General features: G+C 36.8%; 1 protein-coding gene across 9 annotated transcripts in view; it reads left to right on the top strand.

Moving 5' to 3' along the window:
- The window catches only part of CDC42BPA (CDC42 binding protein kinase alpha), a 186,792-nt gene that overhangs the window by 100,264 nt on the left and 60,787 nt on the right, over positions 1–25,741 (top strand). For all 9 annotated transcript variants that reach the window (XM_063328167.1, XM_063328162.1, XM_063328163.1 and 6 more), the window contains exons 7-15: positions 7,631–7,724; positions 8,508–8,708; positions 9,302–9,550; positions 12,922–13,001; positions 14,034–14,200; positions 14,650–14,772; positions 18,981–19,114; positions 20,838–21,080; positions 21,333–21,443. In XM_063328167.1, the coding sequence (XP_063184237.1) occupies positions 7,631–7,724; positions 8,508–8,708; positions 9,302–9,550; positions 12,922–13,001; positions 14,034–14,200; positions 14,650–14,772; positions 18,981–19,114; positions 20,838–21,080; positions 21,333–21,443 (1,402 nt within the window). The remainder of the gene's footprint in view (positions 1–7,630; positions 7,725–8,507; positions 8,709–9,301; positions 9,551–12,921; positions 13,002–14,033; positions 14,201–14,649; positions 14,773–18,980; positions 19,115–20,837; positions 21,081–21,332; positions 21,444–25,741) is intronic.

Here is a 25,741-nt window from a genome sequence, read left to right on the forward strand (position 1 = left end):
AAATGTAATTACCTTATTTTTAGTGGACACAGAAGTTATTTCTCTCAATATAGATTAGGGATTTAAAAAGTACACTTTGGCAGAACGTATAGTCTGAAACTAAGTAAGTTTGGATTCAGTACCTGATTCTGTATGTCATGTAGCACATGTACTGCATCTAGTACGTGAAACCTTGATTTCTGTATTGTCTTTCATTTAGTTTTGTAATATTATTAAGAATAAAACTTGATTAGGATGTATAACAGTATAAATATAAAATTGCACACACTGATCAATAAATAATGACTGTGTCACAGATCTAGAACCTTTATTGTCTTGGTTTGGTTGATGTTTCCTAGTAATTGATGGGAGTCTGTCCACTGACTTTAATGAGATTTAGATGAATCTCCTGCTGCCGAGAGTAGTGAGATTCTTTTAGTAGAGGTGAATTACTGGGCGTTCCTGGAACAACACATACATAATGATTTATTATCAAGAGTTAATGGGAAAACAAGGGAGTTTTACAGTATTAAGATCCCGTTTAAAAAAAAAAAGTTGAACCTTCTCATTGTAACTTTAAAATAAGATTATTTATAGCATTTATGTTTTCCATGTAGTTGCTTTGCGTATTAAGGCCTAAATCCTAAAGTGTTTGGTCTTTGATTATTCCTCTTGACTTCAAGTCTTTATGCAAGGCTACTACGGCTTTTTCAGTTGCAAGCTTTAGTTTGTCAGCTTTATATGAAGCAGGTTTTGTTTAATATACAAACATGATGCAACTGTTTGGGTGCTATGTAAATAATAAGGTTGTGATCAAAGTTATTCAAATGATTTTGAATTCAATTGAAATATGCACTTTTTGGCTTCCACCCAAAAGTGAAGGAGTGTCTGTTTAGGAGAAGGAACCGTAGAGCCTTGATAAGAGGCACGGTTAATGAGGTACAACATATTCCAGTTTTCTCATGCTGCTATCTTGTGCAGCCTATCTTCTTGGGTTTACTGAAGAACAACTGCCGACTGTCCAAATCTAATTTGGCTCAGTGCACATCGGTCTTTCTGCCAGACGGAGCGTATTTCTAGTTTTGCTCACTAGAATTCAGATAAACTGTAGTTGGCAGAATATGGCAACTTTGATATAACCCAGTACACTGTAATGGAAAATAGAAATAAGCTCCTGGACATCAATGTCCATGGGTTTGCTGTGAAAAAAATGCATCCATTGACTAGCATTCTTGATGGAAGTTTACCAGCTGTTTCACTCCACATATCTAAAGCAGGCTGTCAGTATGGCATCACTGAATACCTTAATAAAAACTTCACAGGCACCAAATTTTCTCCTTTGATTGGAGTGCTGCCAAAACCAAATATCTTCATTTTTTTTATTGTGGATGTAGCATTTCTGTGTGAGGAGAAGAGGAGTGTAGAAGAAAAGTCTGCCTGAAACAACAGAAGGGAGTGGAATAAACAGTTTGCCAAACTTCTGTCCTGACTAAGGATAATCCTGTGTTCTGAAGGAATTTTGGATAAAAAGTCCAGGCATTCTGGCAGTAAGAACTTGGTTATGTTTTTTTAGAGTAGGTAACTTGGCAAAGGATAACATTTCTTGTTGTAAGAGTGGGTAATTATAACCATTGATGTCTGCTTTTAACCTTTTGATTTATACTTTTGTGGAATGCTCTTGCATGTATAATGAGAAAATAATGTGCTGTGAAATCCTCAATTAGTAATAAGCTGTCTGGATCAGCTTTTCTGTGCCAGCAGTTACACCTGAAACTAATTTATTTTTCTCATCTGCTTGTATTTTAATTTGCATCGGTAGCATTAAAAAAATACTGTTCATGCGAAGATTTCACAGAAAAATAATTTAACGTAAGCTATTCACTTTGTTCTTTACTATTCAAGGACACCATGTCTTGGGGCATGTGACCTGTTCAGGAAAATTAATTAATTTCCATGCTTTTCTAATGTTAACATTACAAATAAAAATTTGTTCTCCAAATTATCCCTTTCTTATCCAGTGGGCTAAAGTAAACTGGTAGCTCAGCTATCGAATTGCTGCTTTGATTTCACTCAGGTCCGTTTCTTTCTTCAGCTCAGCTCACGTTGTAGTTGTTGAGTTTGGAACTGCATAAGCCCCTTTATTGTCATTCCAGTTCTGCTGCTTTAAGAGCTCAGCTCTGTACGTGAGGACAGTCCCTTAGTATCTGAAATGTTTATTCCAATAAGGGCATATTGAGAGATGCCCCCTCGCACCATCTGGCCACCTTTTGTTGATATTGGTTACAGAGGACTCACCTTTTCCTCCATTTTTGCTTGATCATTTTTGCTTTTTAAAAAAAAGAATAAATACATTACAAATGAATAACCAAAGCGAGCACATTCTGCGTCATAACTGTACAGTTACCAAGAAGCGGGATCCCTACTGGTCACAAACTCTTTAATTGTCGCATAAATACGTGAGTCTGTGAGTTGGTCCACTGGCATCATCTTTGGTATTGTCTTACACAGCTGCTGCTTAATCATTGTGTTACAGTTCTTGCATTAAAAGTCACTCTATTTCTGAAGTACTTCCTTTCTGTTTGTCTGGTCCCGTGCCTCCATGAAGCTGCTCATAAAACAAAATTAAGATTCTTCTGGAATCTGCTGTTTCCTCTGCTGTAGACCTGAGGAACTCCATGTGGTCTTGCAAATAACTGAATAACGTGGATTCAATGATACAAAGAGTGACATAGATGAACCTCAGGGACAGGTATACTTTGAAACCATAAGAAGATAATTCAAGTTGGAAGGAACTTCAGGACGTTGTCTAGTCCAAATTTCAATATGCAAGACCTCACGATTCCTAAAGTTTCATTTGGTATCAGAAATGAATCCAGGAAAAAAAATATATTCACGTGTATTAAAAATTCTTTTTAGTTTGTTTTACAGCTGGAATGTGCTACGGATTTAGCACGTCTCAGAGGGAATACTTTTTCTTGAGTCTTACTGAACAAATGAAATTCTACTCTGGCTCATTAACAGAGAAATCAAAATGAATGGCAATAATCCAGATGTCTGCTGTAGTCCCGTTTCAGAATGTTGTTTATATTAACACAGTTAGTATGTAAAATGTTTGGGTTTTAATTATGGCTTAAGAAAATAAACTGTTTTAAAGAGAGGTGAGTGAAGTCATCCGGGTAAACATGCCAATCTGAAGAATAGCTCCCCAAATTAAACCAAGAAGCATTATGAAAAATGGTTCATTAAAACAAAAAATCTTTCAGATTTTTTCATAAGCTTCCACATTTATTTTCTGTGCAAATGAAGTTTCTAATATCACACAGACTGTTTGTTCCTATAGCATTCTCCAGTTGTATAGCAGCGAATAACGGAAGTCTGCAAAACAAACACAAAGAGCATCACTTTATCCAAGCTGCTGTGCAGTGCTGATTTTCTCCTACGGTCAAGGCCAGCGCAGCTCAGAAAAATAGAAGGCATTCCTGTACTCTGTGTTGGAGACATGGTTTAAATGGACATACGTGTTTTTAAAGCATTTTATTTAGTCCAGACTTCTAGCTCCTCTGATGCTATTATATCACTCATTCAAAAAAAAGCCAGCCAGTGGTCTGCTTGGTTCACATCCTCAGGTGGCAATGCTACAATAAAGTTGATTTAAGGAAGGTTTATATTTCTTTGGGTGTGCTGGATGCCTGTGCCCCCTAAAGTCACTGTGGAGTACATTTGAAGAACTTGTACTAGCTTCATTTGTACCAGGTCTAACTCTGGCAACCTGTCCCCATTGCACGTTGGACCTCCCACAGAAGCTGCTCTCAGTAGTAGGACTGAAAGAACTCGGAGTCTCCAGAGGCCACAATGGCGTCAGAGCAATTCCCCCAGTTCAGTACTTCTTCCCACTATAAATCTGGCTCATAAAATGGCTTCCAAATGCTTATACTTCTTGAGATGGAATTATTATTTCATATTTCAAGTGAGCAGACCTTCTTTTATTATAGTGAACTAATTACAGGGTTATTAGAGTATTAGTGCTCCATAGCCTTCTAGCCAGATATTAGTTGCTTGACTGAGCACCAGTGTTATCGTTGAGTGATGTTGAAATGGTTTGCCCACTATCACCCAGTAACTCTTATCTACAGAGATTCAGACCAGTGGTCTATTTACTAAACCATATAACTTTTCATTATTTGCTCATTACTTTTGCCAGATTTTAGCGACTTGGTCTGGAATTTTCCTTTCTTAGTATCTGCCTGAAGCAGTGTCATCTCTTTCCAGGAACAAGATTAAGAAACATACATTGCTTTTCCTGTATCGATTTTAGATGAATAAAATAATTCTTAAAAGTCCTGTGAGAAAGTCTTCTGCTTTGGGATGTGGAGGCACCGCTGAAATCCAGGAGAGAATCTTCCTTGAGTCATGGACCTATTTTCATTCTTCTGCCCCCCCACCTAGATATTTTCAGGTTATCATTTTCCCCCCAATATCCTGGATCTTAAGAATTTCAAAGAACCATATGCAGAGTTTGGTCCCTAAATGCTTTTCAGTTTTATTCTGCTGTAGATTTGTGCTGTTTCAGAGCTGTAAGGATGAAGGGACTTGCCCAGCAATTTTGGGAGATGTTGGTAAATAGACACTAGAGACAGTGTGGAGCCTCTTTGTTGTTAGTAGTGCTCTTCCTTTTGGTGCCAAAGAGGATTCCTGTGCAATAGAACAAAAATTAGACATGAGGAAGAGTGAGAATACGTATTAGAGGAGTAGGAATCCAGTGGGAAGGGAATCTGGGAAGTGACTATGGGGAAATACTGACTGCTACTGAGATGGGAGAAAAAACCATCAGTTAAATGTGTATGTACAGGGAGACTAGGACTTGGGAGTGAAGAAGCTGAGAGTGAAAGAAGGAGACAAAAGGGGAGGAGATGTGGGTTTGATAGGCTGTGGAGAATTTGATATCTCAACTTTTGAGGTGAGCCTAGGAGGCAGGGGATAGTAGGAATAAAATTGCAGCCGAGGTGAAAGCATGGGAAAAGGGAACAAGTTCATACAGTGAGGAAACTGGGATAAGCCAGGGAATGTGGAGTGGGTGTGAAGAGGGAAGACCGTGCTCCGTTTAGAACAGGAGAAGAATCAGTTCTGATCACTGAAGGAGAGTCATTAAATGTCATTCAAACAAAATCCTGGAACAAACCTCATAATTCTACTGGAATCTAGCAACTGCAGGCTCAGTAGAGATGTGGGTTTTATGACACATTATTTTTCCCCATAATCACCACCTTCAAACTCTTCAGTTATGCTGGCAATAATTGCTCCCTTTCCTTGTTCCCCTCTGGGGCTCACAATTTTCTTAACTTTCCCTTTGCTTATGGAGTACTCTGCTCCGCAGATGCCAGCAATTCCTGTCTTTCAAACTGTCTTTTATTAACGTAGTTCAGTTGAATTCAGAGCAGTTGTTCGTAACCCATACCTTCAGTTATAAGAGCTGTAAAGAGTTTGTATTCATTAAGTTGGTCTCTTTTTTTTTTTTTCTTAACTATAAAAATTCTTCTTATTAAGTTATTCCTGAGTCTCACAAACTTTGCTTTGCAAGAAATACTTGTTCCTCTGAGTGCTTTCAATGTTGTTTTGCAGGTTTGTTTTTCAACAGTGTTGACAACAGAGTGAGATTTTTCATGTTTTCTGCTGTTTTGTGAGATTGAATGGGGGAGGTTGGGATGATGATGATGGTGGTGATGGTGATTATTATTATTATTATTATTACTTTTATTATTATTTCTCTTGGGAATATAATAAAAGATAGAACATAGATAAATGGAGCCTCAAGGGTGACTCATGTTTTTGTTTAGTTTGAACTAGGTCCAGCTTCTAAGAGGAACTTGATTTTTAGAGGAACTTGAAGTGTTTAAAACACTTCAGTGTTTTAAACTGAAGTTATAATTCCGGAGGTCTTAATAGCACGTGTTTGCTTTTATTTAGGAACAAGTTTAAGGAATGTTTTTGGTGGGTGAATGTAAAATAAATAAAACGATCCGATCTGGAGGTTGCAATTCTTTGGAATATTCAGTGTCAGCAAAAATCAAGTGGAAGAATGTTATTTAGAGAATGGACTCAGTTAATTTTTATTATTTGCCGTGTAAAGAATTGTCCATATGCTCAGTTGCAAGATGCAAACATATGATTTCTTAAGTAGTGGTTTTTTTTTACTTTGTAAATATTTCTGGATGTTTGAAAGGTGGCTAAAATTTGTTTTCAGCATGGGCCACAGCCTATTTGTCTTTGGGTAACATGTTGTTTCTTCAAAAAACTTCTGTTGTTTCTGATGGTTTCTTCTGTTACCGTATTAATTGTCGCTGAGTGTATAACAGTGTGACACCTTCATGCCATTGCTTGTATAATGTTGTTCAAGGTGTGGTTCTAATTTTTTGGCCATTATAAATTCTCAGTAAACATTGTTTATAACTCAGTATCTATTTAAAAACAAACAACCAAACAACAAACCCCCCCAACACAACAAAACCTTACTCTCACGTGCAATGTGAATATCTTAGCTTGTGAATATATTGAAATTTGCAAAGCAATTTATGACATTCATTGGTAAGTTGTTAGGGGAGTGAAGGAAAGTCAGGGCTTCACTTGTTTTTAGTTTGTTTTAGGGGATTTGATTTTATGTCTAATAAATGGCTGTTTACTGAGCAGGTATTAATAGTATTTTATTCATACAGTTGTAAATTACCTTTTGAATATGATAGATAAGGTTAGAGTAACAACGTAATCACATCATATATTTTAAAAATGTAGCTCAATGGATATTTCTAATAACTGTACTTTAATGAAAAGGAATTTCAACATTTTAATGTTGTTTGCAAGTTGACTGAATACTGCTGTGGTAACTTGGAGAGCACAGATGCTTTCATCCTAGTCAGCTGCCTACTGGGGACATACACTTTATCTGTATTTCAGTATATTACGTATCTCTGAAACATGAGACACACACACACACACACACACAAAAAAGAGTCAAATTTGTAAAATAAGCAGTATTTATTATGTTGCCTGTTTAGAAAGATTTTTCCATGTATATTGTGACCTGAGTGGGGCAGCTGCAGAATTTGGCCAAGCAGAGCTGCAGCAGCGTGTACTATGGGTTTGTTGGTAATTTCAGCAGAAGTATGACAGATGTCCATAGTGAGCCGAGGTGTTTGTACATGAGAGAAAAATGTTGATGAAAGACACTGAATTTAAACATGTGTTAATTATTTTAGGGTTTCATTGACCTTTGTTCTATAGTAAAACTTAGAGTTTGTTTTACAGCTCGAGTATAAGCGTGCATCTTTCACTTGAGAGTTCTGCATCAAAATTCTTTACATGATTTGGAAGTTTTACGTACAAAAGTTCAGAGTGAGTCAGATTCCCCTGTCTACCTGTGAGAGATGAGAGACATTTGACCACGCAGTTCTTCCAAAAATTAAGAGGCATGATATGATTTGATCCACAGCCTGTCATGAAATGTCCCTGATGCAAATTTCGTCATATGATGAGTGATTGTGTTCCATCTATTGATCTGTTGCTGGTTTGAGTGATAAGGATGTTGCAGAGTTAATGCTTAGACTATATGTTATACAATAAATTTTTGTACTCACTCTGAAATGTGTTTTATTTGCAGGGATATTAAACCAGACAACATTTTGATGGATATGAATGGACATATTCGATTAGCAGATTTTGGTTCTTGTCTGAAACTAATGGAAGATGGAACGGTAAATTAGAAAGAGTGATATGTTCCTAAACACCTTTTCTTCAGTCCTTTGCTAGCTTCTAAAATGTGTGCTAATGAAGAGAAAAGGTGCCTTATGTCAAATAAAATGGAGTTGTAATGGTATTGGTGTGTAACTAATCTTGGTTCAAAATATGACTACACTTTGTTTGGATTTACTCTATATTAAAAGCTTTTTAGATGCACATAGTCAACTCATGAATAAATAAATAGAAGCTGCACTGTCAATGCTGAGTAGGTATTTGGTGATGAACTATGAATCTCTTGAGTTTTGATCTCTGAGCTCTAATCTTTATTGAAAATATAAGCTTTAGTATAAGCAGGATGAGATACAATTAGCATATCATCATATTTTAGTAGTATAGTTAAACTTGCACAGTATATAGTAGGTGTGACTAGAATGTAATTCCAGTCTATTAGTCATGTCCCAGAGTGTTACAAAGTATTTGAGTTAATATATGTGCTTACCTAATCTATAATTACTTAATCACAACTGTAAGCCAAAGAATTGACAGTTTTTTTCGTTCTCTGCTATTAAATATTTGTAAGAGTTGAGCAAAAGTACGTTATTGGGATGCCTGTTAATGTAGTGCCTTGTATGCTTATGTATTTCTTTATGAATTTAGAAGCCTTTTTATCATGTTTAGTCGTTACTGTTATAACCAGAACACTAGGCTTAAATTTATATATACATGCACAGTGCCACAAAGAGCAGTGTCTGTAACGATGGAAGTTGATTTTAGTCCTGGAAATGTAACTTCTACAGGTCCAATCTTCAGTGGCAGTTGGAACACCAGACTACATCTCTCCAGAAATCTTGCAGGCCATGGAAGATGGAAAAGGGAAGTATGGGCCCGAGTGTGACTGGTGGTCCCTAGGCGTTTGCATGTATGAAATGCTTTACGGAGAAACGCCCTTTTATGCTGAGTCCTTGGTGGAGACCTATGGGAAAATAATGAACCACAAAGTTAGTGCACTTTCTCTTTCTGTCTCTCTCTGTAAGCTAATTATTAATAAGTAATAGGGTAACTTGAAAGCTTATTAAAAAATGAGCTTTTATGTACTAATTATATTAATGCTCATGAATGTAGAACAAAAGGTATGTTTCCGTATAGTGAGTTTATGGTTATGGATTGCAGATGGCTTTGCTTTAGGATAAAGCAGTTTGAAACTAAAAATCTGGATTTGGAAACATGGCTGTTAGTTCACTCTCTGGGGTGAATCTTGGCTACATTACATCACTCCTTTTGTGTTACTTTCTTGTGGCGGAATCCATTGGTTGGCTTATGCAGAAGATTCTTAAACGTTCTTCCACATGGAGGTAGCTGTAGAATTCAACAGTGTATGAGAAATTTAAATATAGAAGAAAAAATAGGAGGCAAAAAAATTTCAATAGTTTCTGTCCTTTGGGGAAGTCTTTTTCCTAGAAACCTTACTGCATGTATTTAAGAACTGGAGTATTTGCACATTTCTTTTTCTACATAATAATTTTCACTAAGAAGGGTGATTTTCCAACTTTTTCATGGTAATAAACTGTTTTCTCTTATTTTAATCTTTAAGGAGAGGTTTCAGTTCCCTGCTCAAGTGACAGATGTCTCTGAAAGTGCAAAGGACCTCATCCGAAGGCTCATTTGTAGCAGAGAGCATCGACTTGGACAAAATGGAATAGAAGACTTTAAGAACCATCCATTTTTTGCTGGGATTGATTGGGACAACATTAGAAACTGTGAGGCACCTTACATCCCAGAAGTCAGCAGCCCCACTGATACTTCAAACTTTGATGTGGATGATGATTGCTTAAAAAATTCTGTAAGTATAGAATTAATGTTTTGACAAATCTGCTTTTGTAGTGTACTTTACCACAAAATATATGTAAATGGCAGTTTATTTCAGTGTGTTCACTGTGTTCTGCACAAACAACGAAGTGCTGCTTTGAAGAACTGTGGGGGGTTCTTTAATATAGGCAAATTAAATATAAATATATTATATTTATAGTTTGGAGGCTGTTCCTCCAAACATACATGAGTAAGGATGACTGCAGTTCGTTTTTGTAAATTCATCGTAACTTTACATGTGTTTAACTAACACGTACATCTGTTATTTGCAGTAATAAGTTCTTAGTGTTCATGTCTTACAAAGACTAAAATATTTACATGTAGATAGTCTGCAAGACACAGTATTTCTAGCAGAGCATTGTTGAGACTTGTACTAAGTTTGCATAATGCATTTTATTGTAGTGCTCTACTCTAATTGTTCATATCACTGTCAGTTTCCGTTCAGCTCATTCCCACTAAAATTTTTCCAGCTTGTTTTCTGACTTGAGTTGAGTTTTGGGAAATTTGGGAGAAATGTTACAGCCATTTCTTCAGGAACAATCTCAGTGAGAAAGAAATGATTTTGCCTTTGCTTAAAAAGCTTTGCAACTATTGATTTTTAGCAACTTTATGCTTTTGAACAGGAACTTTGACAGATGATAGAGGTCTTAGCATTAGAGGAATACCTTGTGTTGTCTCCTTGGAAATACTTTTTTGTGTGTGTGTTTGTTTGTTGAAAGATGCAGAAACCTGCTGTTTACATGTGAGGTGAAGCATTGTCACCATTTTTGTTTTTGTTTTCTAAACTGCCTGGGCATCTCAGTTCCACTGAGCTGCCTGGACCTGCAGATAAGTGATTGAACATGCATTGATATAGGCAGGATACTGCACAGTAGAACATGGAAAACACTTTGACTAGATGAAATCCTGTGGTAGATGTATGTGATGTAGAGCATTAGATCTCAGATTCCTTTCATATAGGCAAATTAAGTAAATCAGTCTGGCTGCGTAGGACAACTTGCATTTTTTTCATTTTTTCCTCAGTTTTTCCTCTCTTGCATCTGATATTGCCCATCTCCTTTCACAACTGAATTATTTTTATCTTAAAACTTTTTTTATACAATCTTCAGATATCTGTTTGCACATTATTTTGTCCAGCAACAGCTCTCAGGGTTGGGTGTCAGGAATGGATGCTATGGATGCATATGTGTAGCAAGTCTTTATGAAGCTATGTTTGTGAAGCTGAAATACCTTTTGGAGGTTATTCACACATTGTAATGTTGGCCAGTGCAGGGGTCTTCCTTTTTAGAGCCTAATCTCCCGAGGCACTCAGAAGATGTCTGTGTGATGTGAATATTTTCCCATTGTAAAGAAACAGGAGCTGCAGGTGAAGAAAGAATGCTCCTGTGATGCGTTATTGGAATCAAATTTGAAAACAGAGTCCGATTCTTAATTTTGCTTTAGACTTGGGGGTGAAAAGCAGTGCCGTTGAACGGTTTGAAATGAGCGCTAGTTTCTGGAGCTTTGTTTTCAGTTTCCTCATTTGAAACATGCAAAGGTAGTTGTTTGTTTTGTTTAATTAAGGTTTTACTTCTACCATTTCTTTTCGCATCTAGCATCTCTGAAAAAAACCTAGCCTGAGGCATTGCATGACAGAAAATATTTTGCATTTTTGCTTCAACTAGTGGACATTGTGTTTAATATTGCTTCCCCTCCAATTCTTATATGTAACTTAGAGGTGTTTTCCCCACCGTCTTTCATACATGTCTTGTGAGGAAAGTTCACATACTTGCATTACTATTACAGAAGTCAGCACCACAGATAAGCCCATGAGACTTTTTTCTTTTTTTTTACTTTTAAATTCTTTGCAAGGTTTGAATGGCGTACAGCAAATGAGGAATGCCCAGTGCTGAAAATAAAAGGCAATGTTGAAAAGCCATGATTGTTATTGTTCTGCCTGAACTTGGAATGGAAAAATTATATATGCAATAATGAAAATGTAAAAGGGTGTTAAAAGTACATATAAACACAAAGGGCAAAACGGTGTTGTTCAGGCAGCCTAAGCTCTGCTGGTTTTTAGGTTTTTACTGTTTGCCTTAGTAGCCTCACTGGTAGGCATGATAGACAGATTCGGTTATAATTTTGTCACTATGATAATACAGTTGAATTTACACAAGTAGCAGGAAGTAAGTATTTTGATTTCTGCCAAAGAATCAGCAAAGAAGCAAATTCTTTTACAGAATCTTACATCGTTATCAATAGAGAGATGATATTTTAGAACCAACCTTTGGTTAGCTGTGTGGTAACTGAAAACTGTCATATGAGCTGTTAAATTCACACAATTAGGCATTTGGTCTTTTTAAAACTTATTCGTAAAGAGGGTTTTGAAACTCGAATCTATGAAATACGAAAATAAAATCTAAAGGAGAAATAAGGAGTTTGACTTTTCCTAAGCATAACGGGTAATAATTGATATTTTTGTTATCAATTAATGGAAAGTTAAGGCCTTGTAATTTGGTCTTGTCCTTAGTTTCCAAAATGCCCAACAAAACGTAGACTTGATGTACTTACATAATCTAACCATGTAATTGGTGGGGGCTTGTTGGAAAAAAGTCATTATGTTACCTTTTCTTAAAATTTAGAACCTTTTAGCACTTAGGGAGTTCCTTTTGATGACTGTTGAGGCCATCTCTAGTATAGCAACATAAACCTTGCATCTTGGGGTTAAGCAGGAAACTTTTAACAGGATGTTTAAGAATATTAGAATTTACAACGGTTCGAATAATACAGCAACAGGGTTATTTTAACCTGAGGAGAAGCTCAAAGATTTGTCTTGGTTTGTAGTTCTTTGTCTGGCAGGTAAAAGGAGCAGTGAAGGAAAAAATGGTGAAAGCACTAACAGGATTATTGTATTTCTTATTTCTACTAAATGTCTGGCTGTTGTTCTCTCCAAACAGAGATAGACTGCTCAGAAGGGACACTGGTAAATCTACAGGCAGGAAACCCTGCTGACTAAATAGCATAGAGGAGTATAGCAGGGAATAAAAGATGAGAGTCTTTGAGCTAAGAGCTTCTTGGAAAAAATAAGGAAGAAATTGGCTTTTAATATCTGTAATATTCTGCTTTTCTCCAGTGATAGCCTATTTAATTAGAAAAGCATTTCTATGTCAGCATGCTATACTTTTGTATATTGCATGCTATTATAAATAGTTTTAGGCAGTTCCATTTAATATTTGGACTGTAGGTAAGGATAACTGTGAATATAGTTAGTATGATATTATCACTAATGCTTCACATCTGGTTAAACATGAAAATCTTTAAGTCCAGTAGGATATTACTTACTCAACTGTCCTATTATTTTTCTAGGAAACAATGCCTCCACCGTCACACACTGCATTTTCTGGCCATCATTTACCATTTGTGGGTTTCACATACACAAGTAGCTGGTAAGTTAAGAGTTCCAAAGTTGTATGTAGGATAGTTACATAATATCTTAAGCTTCCGTCTCTGAAACCAACTGCAAACAGATACAAAAAAATGTGCTTTATTGAGGAAATTAGTAGGCCATAGTTTAAAATGCTGTCTGTCCAAAAGGATGAGTTCTCTGCAGGTAAAATTTACATTAATTTAAAGGTCAGCACCTATGTTTGGAGGAGTGTTGTTAAGAAAGGTGGTTTTCAGACGATGTATGAAGTTAACTGCATATGACAAAGTTAAGGCTAGATGTGTGGACCCAGAGAGAACTTAGCTTATTAAACTTTAAGAACGGTTTTATTTCTAGTCCTTTGACACTCTTGAAGTCTAAATGGAAATTTTTAAAAAAAAACACTTTTGTTGTTACTTGGCATTAACGTAGTATTTGCCATGTTCATCTCTACTGCTAGATTAAGCAGTACCAAGGAATTCCATGTATGCTCCTTGATCATTTATGAAAATAAATAAATAATGTTTACAACCACTGAAAAACCAGGCCTGTGTTTCTGCAAACACTTGTGCTTAATGCTGGTTATGTGCTATGTCCTGTAGACTTCAAAAGGATTATTTGCAGAAGTAGTAGTAAGTGTATGTGAGTGTTCACAGAATCAGGGCCACAGCATTTCTGATATGTACGCGCCCTGGTTGTCATGTGATAATTGCATACCATTTTTAAAAGTATTTGGGAAACTTGATTAATTATTTTAAAATAAACTGTTACTGTAATCTTACTAACTACATTGTTGCTTTTTGCTATCCGACTAATGTAGGCTGTGATAGTGATCATTTTTAATCAGGAGTTCATTCACTTCTACGTAGCAAAAATGCATTGAGGAGATCAGTCATGCTAGGTAAAAATGAATTCAACTTTTAATGAGCACATACTAACAAGGTATTATTTGACTGTGTATAAATTACCTAGTAATTAACAATTTAAACAACTATTTATTGGTTGTTATACAGCCTGTTGTAAAATCCAATGCTGTTTAATTTTCCCCCCCCAGCGTGCTTTCAGACCGCAGCTGTCTAAGACTGACAGCTGGACCACCCTCCATGGATCTTGATGCCAGCATTCAAAGAACTTTGGAGGATAGTTTAGCAACAGAAGCTTATGAGAGGAGAATAAGACGCCTAGAACAGGAAAAGCTTGAACTTAGTAGAAAACTGCAAGGTATAGTAATTTAAAAAAAACCAAAACATTCAGTAACTCTTTTGACTTGCACCTTTGTGAGCTATGGTTTATACTGTGGAAAAAAATAAATATACCTCCTGGAACGCTTTCTAGCAGAAAAGAATTTTCTTCCCATTGACAAATTAAACTTCTGTTACTCTTTATGCCTGAAATATCCCATGTATGCAACTTCTTATAACATGCTAACTTTGCATGGTGCCGTGGTTACTATGGTGTAAAGATTTCATTCTTAAAATGAAAAAATCTAGGAACTTTGTTTGTCCAGCTGACAATTACTGAATAATTGACACTTCGTAGTTGGAAATTATTAATTGTAGAATCCTCAGTGGAGGGTCTTTTGGCATGTCTTAATTTATCAGTAATATCTTTTTGACCTCCTCCACATGGCAGGCGTGTAATTTGTCCCTCTCTCTTCCATCATTTTCTAGAATCCACCCAGACAGTTCAGGCTCTGCAGTATTCAACAGTGGATGGCCCAATAACAGCAAGCAAAGATTTAGAAATTAAAAGTTTGAAAGAAGAAATTGAAAAGTTGAAGAAACAGGTAACAGGTATGCTATAAATATTCATGTAAAAACTGTAATGGGAAACAATATTTTGACAAGATTTTTTTTCCTAATGTAATGCTAGCTTTACTTTGCTTTCTAAAAGAGTCTTCCAGTCTGTTTTTACTTCTCATTTCACCCTTCGCTCTTCATTGGTAGCTCAACATTTTCTGCAAATTCAACTTGATAGTCAGTACTTCAGTAATTCCAGTTGTAGGGAAGAAGGAAGATTTCAGTGACTTCTGCTATCATTAATAGTGGTAAAGTTCCAGCAGTTTGAAACTGTGGTGTTGCTAATTTACATGGGCGGGAATCAGGCTCGACCTGAGAATCTGTGAAACCATTATCAATTTCCACTGTTACTACCTTTTTCCACCCTGCCCTTCCTCCTGCAGTGTGCTGTAAGAGCAGATGGAGCACTTCTTTAGTTATTTTTGGCAGTATCAAAAGTCACTGCAGTCCTTTCAGAAGTTATAGTCACTGTAGCATACCTTAGCATTCCTTGCCTTGTACATCTACGCACTCTGGTATGCAGTTACGTAGGTAGTAAACTAGAAGGAAGGATGGTGTTGTTTCTTTCTTATGAAAGTAAACATGAGGAGTGGAGACTTCAAGAATATTAAAACTGCTAGGCTAAAAATATTTGATGGAAGGATGATTTGTTATGATTTGAGCATCAGTTGATATTTTTCATTATCTCATTTTCTGTTGAATTTTCCTTGGAAGGGCCAAATTTGTGAGATGTGATTATATTTGTGTTCTCTTTGAAATCACAGAGGTTTATTATGTGCTGTTGCTTAGTACATTGTAACTGGATGTAGAGTAAAAGCGAGTTCAAGCTGGAGATGTGGTTTTCTGAGTGTTTTCCTGGAACAGTACTTTCAGAAAAGCGTGGGTTATCTGGGTAGGGTGGGCTGTGTGCATGAAACTACAGGGATACCAACTTTTCCGAGTGGCGGGGAGTAGTGAAGGGTGTTTTCCGTGAGAGGGGACACTGTGGGCTATAAGGCTGCAGTTCCCTGAGCAGCAGAACTGACTAAACAAAACTCTGCCACCAAAATGGGTCCTGCTCACAGCTGTGTGGCCCCTCCTCTCTCTGTGAGTGCCTTGGACTCTCTCTTGACTTGAATTCAGTCAATTAAAGGAAGAACAAACTACATAGATGTAGAGAATTTATTACGTATGATGTAGTAAATCAATACAAAGTGGGCAATAGAAGCATATGAGGAAAGGGAGATGAGAGGGGAAAGAACCACCTCTCAGCTCTGCTGTCAATGAGCTGTCATTTCTTACAAAACTGAACCTTTATTTCCTTTCCATTTAATTCCTTTGCTCTGAGAGTTCATGAAGATTTTATGATAACTAAAACTTTGATTATCAGGTATCTCAGTACTTTAAGTTTGAAAAGTGTTTTTGAAATCTGTGCAGATAAAGAGCTGAATTTCCTTAATTAATGTCATGCTGCCTTTCTTTAGAACTGCCAAACTAGTCAAAAAGCAGACTGCTAGGTATTAAGAGACTGTTAGGTATTAGGACTAGAACCATAGAAATGGGGAGGACAAGTCTGATTCCTCTTGTCAATCCAGATAGGAAAATGCCTGCATTTTATGTGAGAGAAAAATCTGACACAAGTAGCTGTAGATGGATCTCTGTTATACGTCCATATCTTACCTGTGGGCAAGGGAAAAAAAAAACAGCAAAAAAGATTGGAGGAAACTACAAAAAAGATTTGTTCTGGTTTTATATTTGTGAAAGGACTTCATTCAGTTCCTCAAAGTGTCAGGAATGCCAGCAGCGACACCCACAGAAAGAATAACTTGAACTTATCTTCCAGGCATTTTAGTTGGTGTGTTTAGACTCTGCTGCTACGTTATGGGGCAGAAGCATGCTATGTATAAACTGGAAGGAAAAGCTGTGGGAACATTCCCCAACACAACTGATACCCCTTTTCAAATTTAAAAGAAGTCAAAGCCTGGTGAAGGCAGTTAAGATTGAGAAGGTTTTCCCTTACGTACCCATTAAGATTTTCTGCTGCATGCCACATATGTATTTGTGTATTTATTCCTAGATACAATGTATTCTTCTGGTTTTTGAGTTGGAAGTGAATAATGTGATCAAATGAGGAATATGTAGAGTTGTCTGATCCATCCCCAGTCACAACATAACTTTCCCAGTACATGCTTGAATGCCTTGTCTGGTCCACAATAAAGCCATTAGTTAGAAGACACTCATTTGTGCCTTGAGTTGTAACTAACACAAGCTAATTCAATAAAATTGAAAAAAGAGAGTGTTGTAGTTTGATTGACTTTATGTGGGGTTTTTTTTGTTAGATAGATTTTAAAACTAAATTTATGACAGAATACAGGCAGAAATCAAATGATGGTCATGTCTGAATTCTTCTAAATTTAGGGAAGCTGGTTCCAGGATTTCTGGGTGGTGTCGAAAAATATCTAAAATTCCAAATCTAGATCTGATGAACTTTAAGAAGGTTCAGGTGCAGAGCTGAACTTCATGCTTTGGACTCATCTCTTGGGCGATTAAATGTAATTTAATAACATCCTACAGTGAGTGTTTGCATATATTAGCTAAAATGTTAGCAATAACTAGGGTGATTAGATGGAAAATTCCCATTTACTACACATATGTCACCAATAGCTTTTGGTTATATTCTTTAAGCTGTTTTACTGCCTCTTCTGGAGCTGTAAGAGTAAACACCTGCTTAAAAAAGTAATAAATAATGAACACAAAATTGTGTCAAATTCAGGAGTCTCACCGGGAGAACCTTAGAAAAATACAGTTTTCTTGTCTATCTAGTTTTCCAGGAAATGACAAGCTAGCATATGCTTTCAATTTTTGAGGTCAAAGTTACAATTTTTGTTCGCTAAGTTACATAGGAGAAAACTTTGAGGAATCTTTAGTATTGCCAAATATGTAAAGGGCAGCAACGGAAGAAGAAAACAGAGCTGTGGAACAAAGTAGTTCATGCACGGAAGAGAGATTTATCTTGGCTCAGCAGAGCCATATATAAACTTTTTTTTGCTGGTGACTTCAGAGTAGACTACATAAGAGAGGCAGTTAATAATTTCTGGCTTTGAGCTACATCTCTTATTTAAATGCATTCTTTTAAATTTTTAAACAAGAGTCAATGAATTGTAACGATAGTGAATATTTCTCTAGGTATAAGCTAATGGTATTCACTTGCTTATAAAATTCTCATGTTTCAGAAATTACAGCTCTTAGAATTATACGTGTTTTTATATTTTATTTCTCCAACAGCCAGTCTCTTAGGGTTGCATTTATGAAAATGTAGTAAAGGCTCCTATTAAGGCTATAGATGGGTTCCTGTTCTGTGGGTAAATACGTATGGTCTGAAGACCTGCCACAACTGGAATCAAAGGCAGAATGTCCAGTGATTTCATAGAATTTGGGATTAACCTACCTTCATATATAACTTGCTTTAAATTCCTGTTTTTAAGTGAAGGATTAAGAGGGGAAGAAAAAGCACCCACTGGCTAGAAATTTTCAGTTGTCATATTTTATAATTTCAACTTTTAACGTTGTAGCATTTGAGTCTATTTATATGACATTATTTAGCTGTGGCGTAGAATTGTACTGTCATTGTGTAACTGACAGTTGGCAAGAAACTGACTGTAATAGTTTTCCTGTATTTATAGTAATAATAAAGCAGATCACATAAACACAAGCGGTTTTCACACTAGAAATGAGTAAAATTGTCTGAAGTTAACTTTAAGTGTATCAACAGGAGAACACTTGCCAGCTCGAGTGACCCGTTACTTTTACTATTTCTTTCTGGGGGAATCTGGGGGGAGGAGAGAGACTGTAATTACGATGTAATAAAAGATGCATTATATATTACATCACAGTGTATAAAAGTCAAACGTATAGGTCGCGTTAAAGCATACATTACAGAATTATGTATAGTGCATGATGATTATAATGTGAAAAGACAAGTTGATATCGTTTTCTGTGTTGTTTTGCAGCAAGCTGTAAACTTTATTCTGTTCTGTTAAAAGCAGATAATGGCAGTTGAAACAACCTGCTCCCTATTCTAAACCAGATAAGAATTGCATTATTTTGTGATTAAATGGAAACCAGAACAAATACTGAGGGGGCTTCAGGCAGCTAGACTATGCTATTCTAGAAATACTGATTTTTTTTCCTTAACATATTTAGAAGTCTGTTGCTTTTTCTAGATTCTGGTCAGCTAGAACAGCAACTTGAGGAGGCCAGCACTGCAAGACGGGAGTTGGATGATGCTTCCAGACAAATAAAGGCTTTTGAGAAACAGGTCAGAACGCTGAAGCAAGAAAGGGAAGATCTTAATAAGGTAAAAGCATTTTGTCAGCAACTCTTCCAAACCCTAAAGACTATTTTATTTGTGTTCATTTACTTGAAGTAACTTTCAAGTGTAAAATTAATGAGCAGACAACAAATGTGTAGCATGTCCTACTTTGCTTTCTGCCTCTTTTTTTGAAGATAAGGTCATTATTTAACACGTTGTATGTATGACTGCTGGGTGGTCCTAGGTGACTGCTCCCAGATAGCGAACATCTCCATGATCCAGATTGCATGGTGGCTGCAAAGAAGGGTTTGTAGATTAAGGTGATAATGACAGTGGTTAGAAGACAGAGTAGAGAAGAACTATTCCAGACGACTAATTTAATCTGAAGTATGTGTGAGACTGTAGCACGGAAAAAATGCTGTGTTGCAGAAGTGTTTCCAGAAGAGAAATGTGAAAATATGCCGAAATATGAAAATTCAAAAGTAATTTGAAGCAACTACAGATAAAAAATACGGGGGTTTATTTCTTCTCTATCTCCCCATTTCCCTGTTTTCTTATTTGTAGCATACTGTCTTTCATGGCTCTTTTTTGTATTTGTGGTTAAATCAACCTGTAATCAGGTGTGAAATACATTAACCTGTTTCTCATAATGATTATATTGACCCCAATTCCTTGTTTTCTTATTTATAGCATACTGCCTTTCATGGCTCTTTTGTGTATTTGCAGTCAAATCAACCTGTAATCAGGTGTGAAATACGTTGACTGTTTCTCATAATGATTATATTGACCCAGTATTTTAGAGCCCCCACTCAATGTTGATGTGCCAGCTGTATTTAACGCTGTTTCTTTTAACCCTTAAGGCTCTTAAAACCTTGAAAGCTGCCAGTTTGTCCAAGAAAGACCATCTGTCTTCTAAAACAAGTTTTAGTGATTAGGACTTCTTTTTAACAACCTTAGAAAACTCTTCTAAATCTGTATAGATGTCAACAGTGCCAAAAATTAATTCTTCCTGCCACTCTTCTTTTCATCCTCAGACTTGCTTTTCCTTGCTTCTTTGTTCTGCTCCAGTTTGGCTGAACATCATTAAACCATTTAAACTCTCGTGGTCCCTCGTTCGTAGTGTAGTGGCACAGATCTAGGACACAGCAAGCTTTGTGAAGGTATTGTGCTGTAGAGTTATCACAGCACTAGCAGTGTTATTTCATGTGGGTTCTTTTAGAAGAATAATTATCATATATTGCTATTTATCACCACCGTGTTTTGTTGCCTGAAACTTTCTGTAATATTTGATATTATATCCAGTGTGTGGAAATCCTACTTGCCATTGCAGGTCAGTTTTCAAAAACTTCTAAGGTAGAAATTTTCATAGAACAGATTTTTCCATTCAATTAATGCAAAAACTTTTGTTAATCATTGAGCAGTTGAGATAAGTACTATTATTTTTATTCATTTAAGTAGTTCTTGAAAAACTATGCTAATGACGTTTTTAATTAAGAAAGCAAGGTATTTTTGTATTTTAATGCAAGTGCTTGAAAGCCTTTGTGTTTAACCTATAATAATAGAGTAAATTCTGACTTAGTTTACGTTTATGCAGTTTTACTAACTTCAATAGCATAAAACCTGGCCTCTGTATTGTAGATGCAATCATGAAAAGCAATGAATATGTAGTTTCTATTCACTCTGGAGAAGGTGTTAGATGCACATCCAAAGACAGAAGTGGCCTTGCAGCTTTCTAGGTTTATTACTTAATTCTTTTTTTAAACTGTAGGAACTGGCAGAGTCTAGTGACAGATTAAAATCCCAAGCCAAAGAGCTGAAAGATGCACACAGCCAGCGGAAATTGGCAATGCAGGAGTTCTCAGAGATGAACGAGCGGCTGACAGACTTGCACTCTCAAAAACAAAAGCTTGCCCGCCAGCTCCGAGATAAGGAGGAAGAAATGGAAGTGGTGATGCAAAAAGTAGAAAGTTTAAGGCAAGAGTTACGCAGAACAGAGAGACTTAAAAAAGAAGTAAGTGGTGAGAAGACTGTTTAGACTCTGTGAAATAGTAGTTATATGTAAGGTTTTCTGACAAAGTAATTTTTTTATCTGTAAATCTTTAACTCTTTGCTTGTTGTTTCAAACAGTACTGATTTTGTTTTCTAAGAATCTGAAGTGTCCAGTTTAGTGCTGAAGATTTATCTCTTGTATTGAAAACCATCGATAGATTTTGAAAAAAATATTGAAGAATCCTACCTATTAAAAATGTATGTACTTTTGTAGCTGGAAGTCCAAGCTGAAGCCGCAGCTGCTGAGGCATCCAAAGACAGGAAATTGCGAGAGAGGAGTGAACAGTACTCTAAACAGTTGGAAAGCGAAGTAGAAGGGCTAAAGGTTAGTCTGTTTTGATATTGACACCTGCAAACTTACTAGTCAACTAGGACTTGGATCTGTTTGATTGCTTTCAGATGTAGGACAAAAGGGCATTGTCAGTTTGTCACTTCAGTTGGTGCTGAATATTAATGCCAGCATGCATCCCATTATTGTCCAGAAAAATGAGCATTTGCCTAATGCACTTCTTTTCAGGCCAGTGTGTTCACTGCTCACTGAACTGTTTCTTAATACTCGATGATTTCTTACCAAGTTGCTTTTGTTATTATTTTGTTTAACTTTACCTGTTAAAAGCGTGTTTTTTAGTGTAAGATGGTTAAGTATTTGAAGATAAACCTGCAGCCTGTGCAGGTTTCTGTATAGGTGTTTTGTGTACTGTGTTGTTCCTCAGCATGTAAGTCAAAAGAAAGATGATTTCCTCCACAATAGATGTCAAGTGATGTAACCCTGAAGGAAAAGTTTTAGCGTATTCTGTCTCTCAGCCCGAAGCTGAAACATTTTTGCACAAGAACAGCATTGAGCATGAAGAGTTTTGTTTATATCGACGAGATTGCTCACACAAGTATGTGTTTTCAGGAGCAGAAATTTAAGTAAGCCAAGAATGGTAACTGTTATTTCGTTCTACGATTTAGCATTTTATACAGTGCTCTGAAGAAATCAGACTTTCTCAAAAATTATATGAGAATGTTCTTCATTTACACATGAGGATTGCTGTTCATTTACAGCAAAATCCTGTTCCCAATGTTTTGTCAGTAGGATAATCCTAAACTTTTTGTGCAAAATGGCAGATTAGGCCTATTCTGGTCTTAATTTACATGAATAACAGGAGGTTTTTTTATTGTAATTCTGTGGGACATTTGTCAACATTAAGTCACTGCACAGAAAATTCAAGGGTTTTTTTGCAAACGTTATTTTATTTTGCCTTCCTTTGGTAAATGAAGATAAGGAAATCCATTCAATGTGAAATTTGGATTTATAAAGCTTCTGCTGCTGTGAATTCCGATTGTTATCTGAAAATTAAGATGTGTTTCTTCTGCTTTCATCAATCTTCACCATCAACAAAGAGTCTGTAAGACAGTTTAAGAGGCAAGAAGAGTTTATTTAAGATCTATTGAGAATAAACGATACTCTGATGTATAACAACAGGGCAAATTTATCAGAGAGGAAAGGGGACTTGTGGCTTTCTTAATAATATTTCACAGTACAGTAAGCACACTTTCAATCACGTGTGGTTGTTGTGATACTGAGTTATCCATTCAGTAAAAGCTCTGCATGGATCCTTCAGGATCATGGATCAGTTCACGAGGCTGTTGTAGAGAAAAGGTCGTTATTTAAAGAAAAAGGGAAGTTTCTCCAAATGGGAGGCACAGAAGAGCCCAGAAATTATGGCAGGTTAAGTGTAAACAGGATGTTAAGGGCTCAATAAAGAGAATTTAGAGACCACTTTGTAAAGGATGCTCAGAGTGATTGTGGGAAATTCTTTAAATCAAAGCAGAAAGCCACCTTAGGAAACTCACGGGGCTGTTTGAGGTAAGCTCCGAGTTGATAGTGCTGTGGCAGAAACGCTCAATGAGTTTTTGATGTGTCACAGTTTATTGGTGAAGCAGGGGAGATTGCCAGAGTGCATTCTTTGCAGCAGGTTGGTTAAATGAGCTGGATGAGTCTGAGGATGATGTGTAGGAAGTATTAGAGCTGTCAGGTGAGTCAAACGTGAAGTTACCTGGAGCAGTGGCCTTGCCAAGGAGGTTCTGAAGGAACCGGGTGAAAAGTGAGAGAACTGGTGGCCAAGATGTGCACCCTCTTATTACGGATGGCCCACTGTGCCACTGTAACTCTCACCCAGAAGATCCTGGGAACTCCAGAGGAGTGGGTGTGACTTCCTTAGGAAAGGGGTAGAGGCTGTAGTAAAGAGTAAGGTCGGTGGGCCCGTGGAGGAAGCAGAGCCTATTGGGAAGGAGGCAGTGTGCCTTCTCTCCAGCCAAATCCTGCAACACTCACCTGCTGGGGTTCTGTGAAGTTGTCAGTAAGCATGTCGATAAAGGAAATCCAGTGGATATCATGTGTTTGGATTTCCAAAAAAACCCAGGCTCAATATAAGTCAGCAGTGTGCCCTGGCAACCAAGAGGGCAAACTGCATCCTGGGGTGCACTGAACAGCATCTAACTGTCTATGTGCCAGGTAATGCGTTATGTCTCACTTGAAACAGGCATGTATGAAAGCATCTTTTTGGATGCCACTGTTAAATTTGGGCAGGAAGAAGCTGAGGGGAAATTAAGTTAAAAGTTTACAAAATCACAAAGGTAGTGGATAAGGTGAATGGAAGTGTCTGTTTACCAAACCCTACAGTACTATGACTGAGGGGTACTGATGAGGCAAACAGGACACGCATTTAATACGATACTTCCTCACTGAATGAGGAGTGAACTCCTGGAACTTGTTGTCGCAAGAGTTTGTGGTTGTGACAGTATCAGCAGGTTCATAAAGGGATTAGACAAATTGAAGAATATCAGGTCCCCTGACTATGCAGAGAGGTACCTTCTAATACCTTTAGTCCAACAGTTGTTGTATTCCAAGGGGAATGGACCTCACAAAAAAGGCAGGCCTGGGTGCTGCCCCCAAATAGCCACTGCTTTAGGGAAGATACTGGTCTGACCCGGTAAGGCATCTTTTAACATTGTTCTTCAGTGAAGCTGAATGTGATACTGGCAGGGTACGAGTAGTGAAAGCATACTGTGTAAGTGAAGAAGTGAATGGCTTGGACCTCAAGTTGGAAGAAGGTACCAAAAGAAACCAGTTACCACTTGCAATAAGTTTCTGATTCTAATCAAGCTTCTATTAATGTTAAATAGAGCTGTATGTAACAATGGAAGAGGAGGGCTTTCACTTTCATCAGAGCAGTATTATAATGCCTACAGATCTCTTTCTGTTCTTCACTAATAGATAGATGTGTTTATTGTTAGCTTTTAGGGCATGTCCCAGGTGTGTATTCAGGCAGCCAAAATTCTGTTTCTGGATTGAATTATACGTATAGAAAAGGTGTGTTCAGTGAGTCTGGTTTGGGGCAACTGTGCAATTTTTCGTGATAATTTGTACAACTGATTTATTTTTTTGTTTATTCTTTTGTAAGTTCATTTCAAGGAAATTTAGACTAAATGCATGTTAAATGTAGGTAGCATATTGAAAATGAAATTCTTAACTCTTTTCCTACCTGAGCAACAGCAAATTATTAAATTGAGAGGAATAATACAGTAATCCACATAAGTGATAATTAATAGGATTGTAATAAGGAAGTTTGCATCTTTCTTAATATGTTGCATTTGGCAAATATTTATACCATGAAACCTTGGGCTATAAGCATGACAATCCTAAGTAAGATTCTCCATATTCTTAACCAAGGTAAATTATTATTACCATCTGCAAAGGGCAAGATACAAGCCTTGAAGCAATACAAAATAGCACTTGTAACAAAAGGCTAATCTCATTAAAGACAAGCCAGAAGTCTTTGAGATTTTTAATGGGACGTTCATTTAGGATTACGTTACTTAAATAGGAAGTTTTCCCATGCCACCTGCTCTATTATTGCAGTATTTAATGGTTATTCTTCTTTAGTCTTCAAGTGCAAAACTTGTTGTCTGCTAGCATTGCAATTATGGTACCCATAGTACAAGATACACATATCAATACATATAGTAATATTTACAACGCTGCTGTCAGTTTGGAATATTCAGCTTCGTAACTGCCAAATGAAAGAGCTGCTGTGTGGAGGGTTTTTTTGTTTGGGTTTTTGTGTGTGTCTGTGTGCGTGCATGAGAGGGAGAGAGGGGGAAGGCTTCCAGCGTAGTTATGGCATCTAACTATCTATGTGCCAGGAGATGCATTATGTCTCTGTTGCACCAGTTGTCCACTTGAAACAGGCATGTATGAAAACATCTATTTGGAATTTGTGCTTGCATCCATTCAAAATATATTCTCTGTTTACAATATTACTCTAGTTCTGTAAGCCACTGCAGAATACCATCCAGCTCTCTTATACTGCACCATCTGTCTTGTGGTCTTAATGGTATCTTTTCATTGTGCAAAAAAAATAGGAAATACCATTAAAACATTTTGTGTACCTGATAGATGATGTTGCAAAGCCCAAACTTTTTATGTGTTCCATTGCCATATATGTGTAGACAATTCAGCATGTTGGGCAGTAACAAACAAGTTCAATAGTTATCTGCCTGTGCATGAAAGAAAATACCTATACTTCCTTTCTTTTTTTCTTTTGTAATCTTTCTTTCTCCAAGCCATCTCCTGTT

The sequence above is a fragment of the Chroicocephalus ridibundus genome, chromosome 3, assembly GCF_963924245.1.
Source record: "Chroicocephalus ridibundus chromosome 3, bChrRid1.1, whole genome shotgun sequence".
Lineage (NCBI taxonomy): Eukaryota > Metazoa > Chordata > Aves > Charadriiformes > Laridae > Chroicocephalus > Chroicocephalus ridibundus.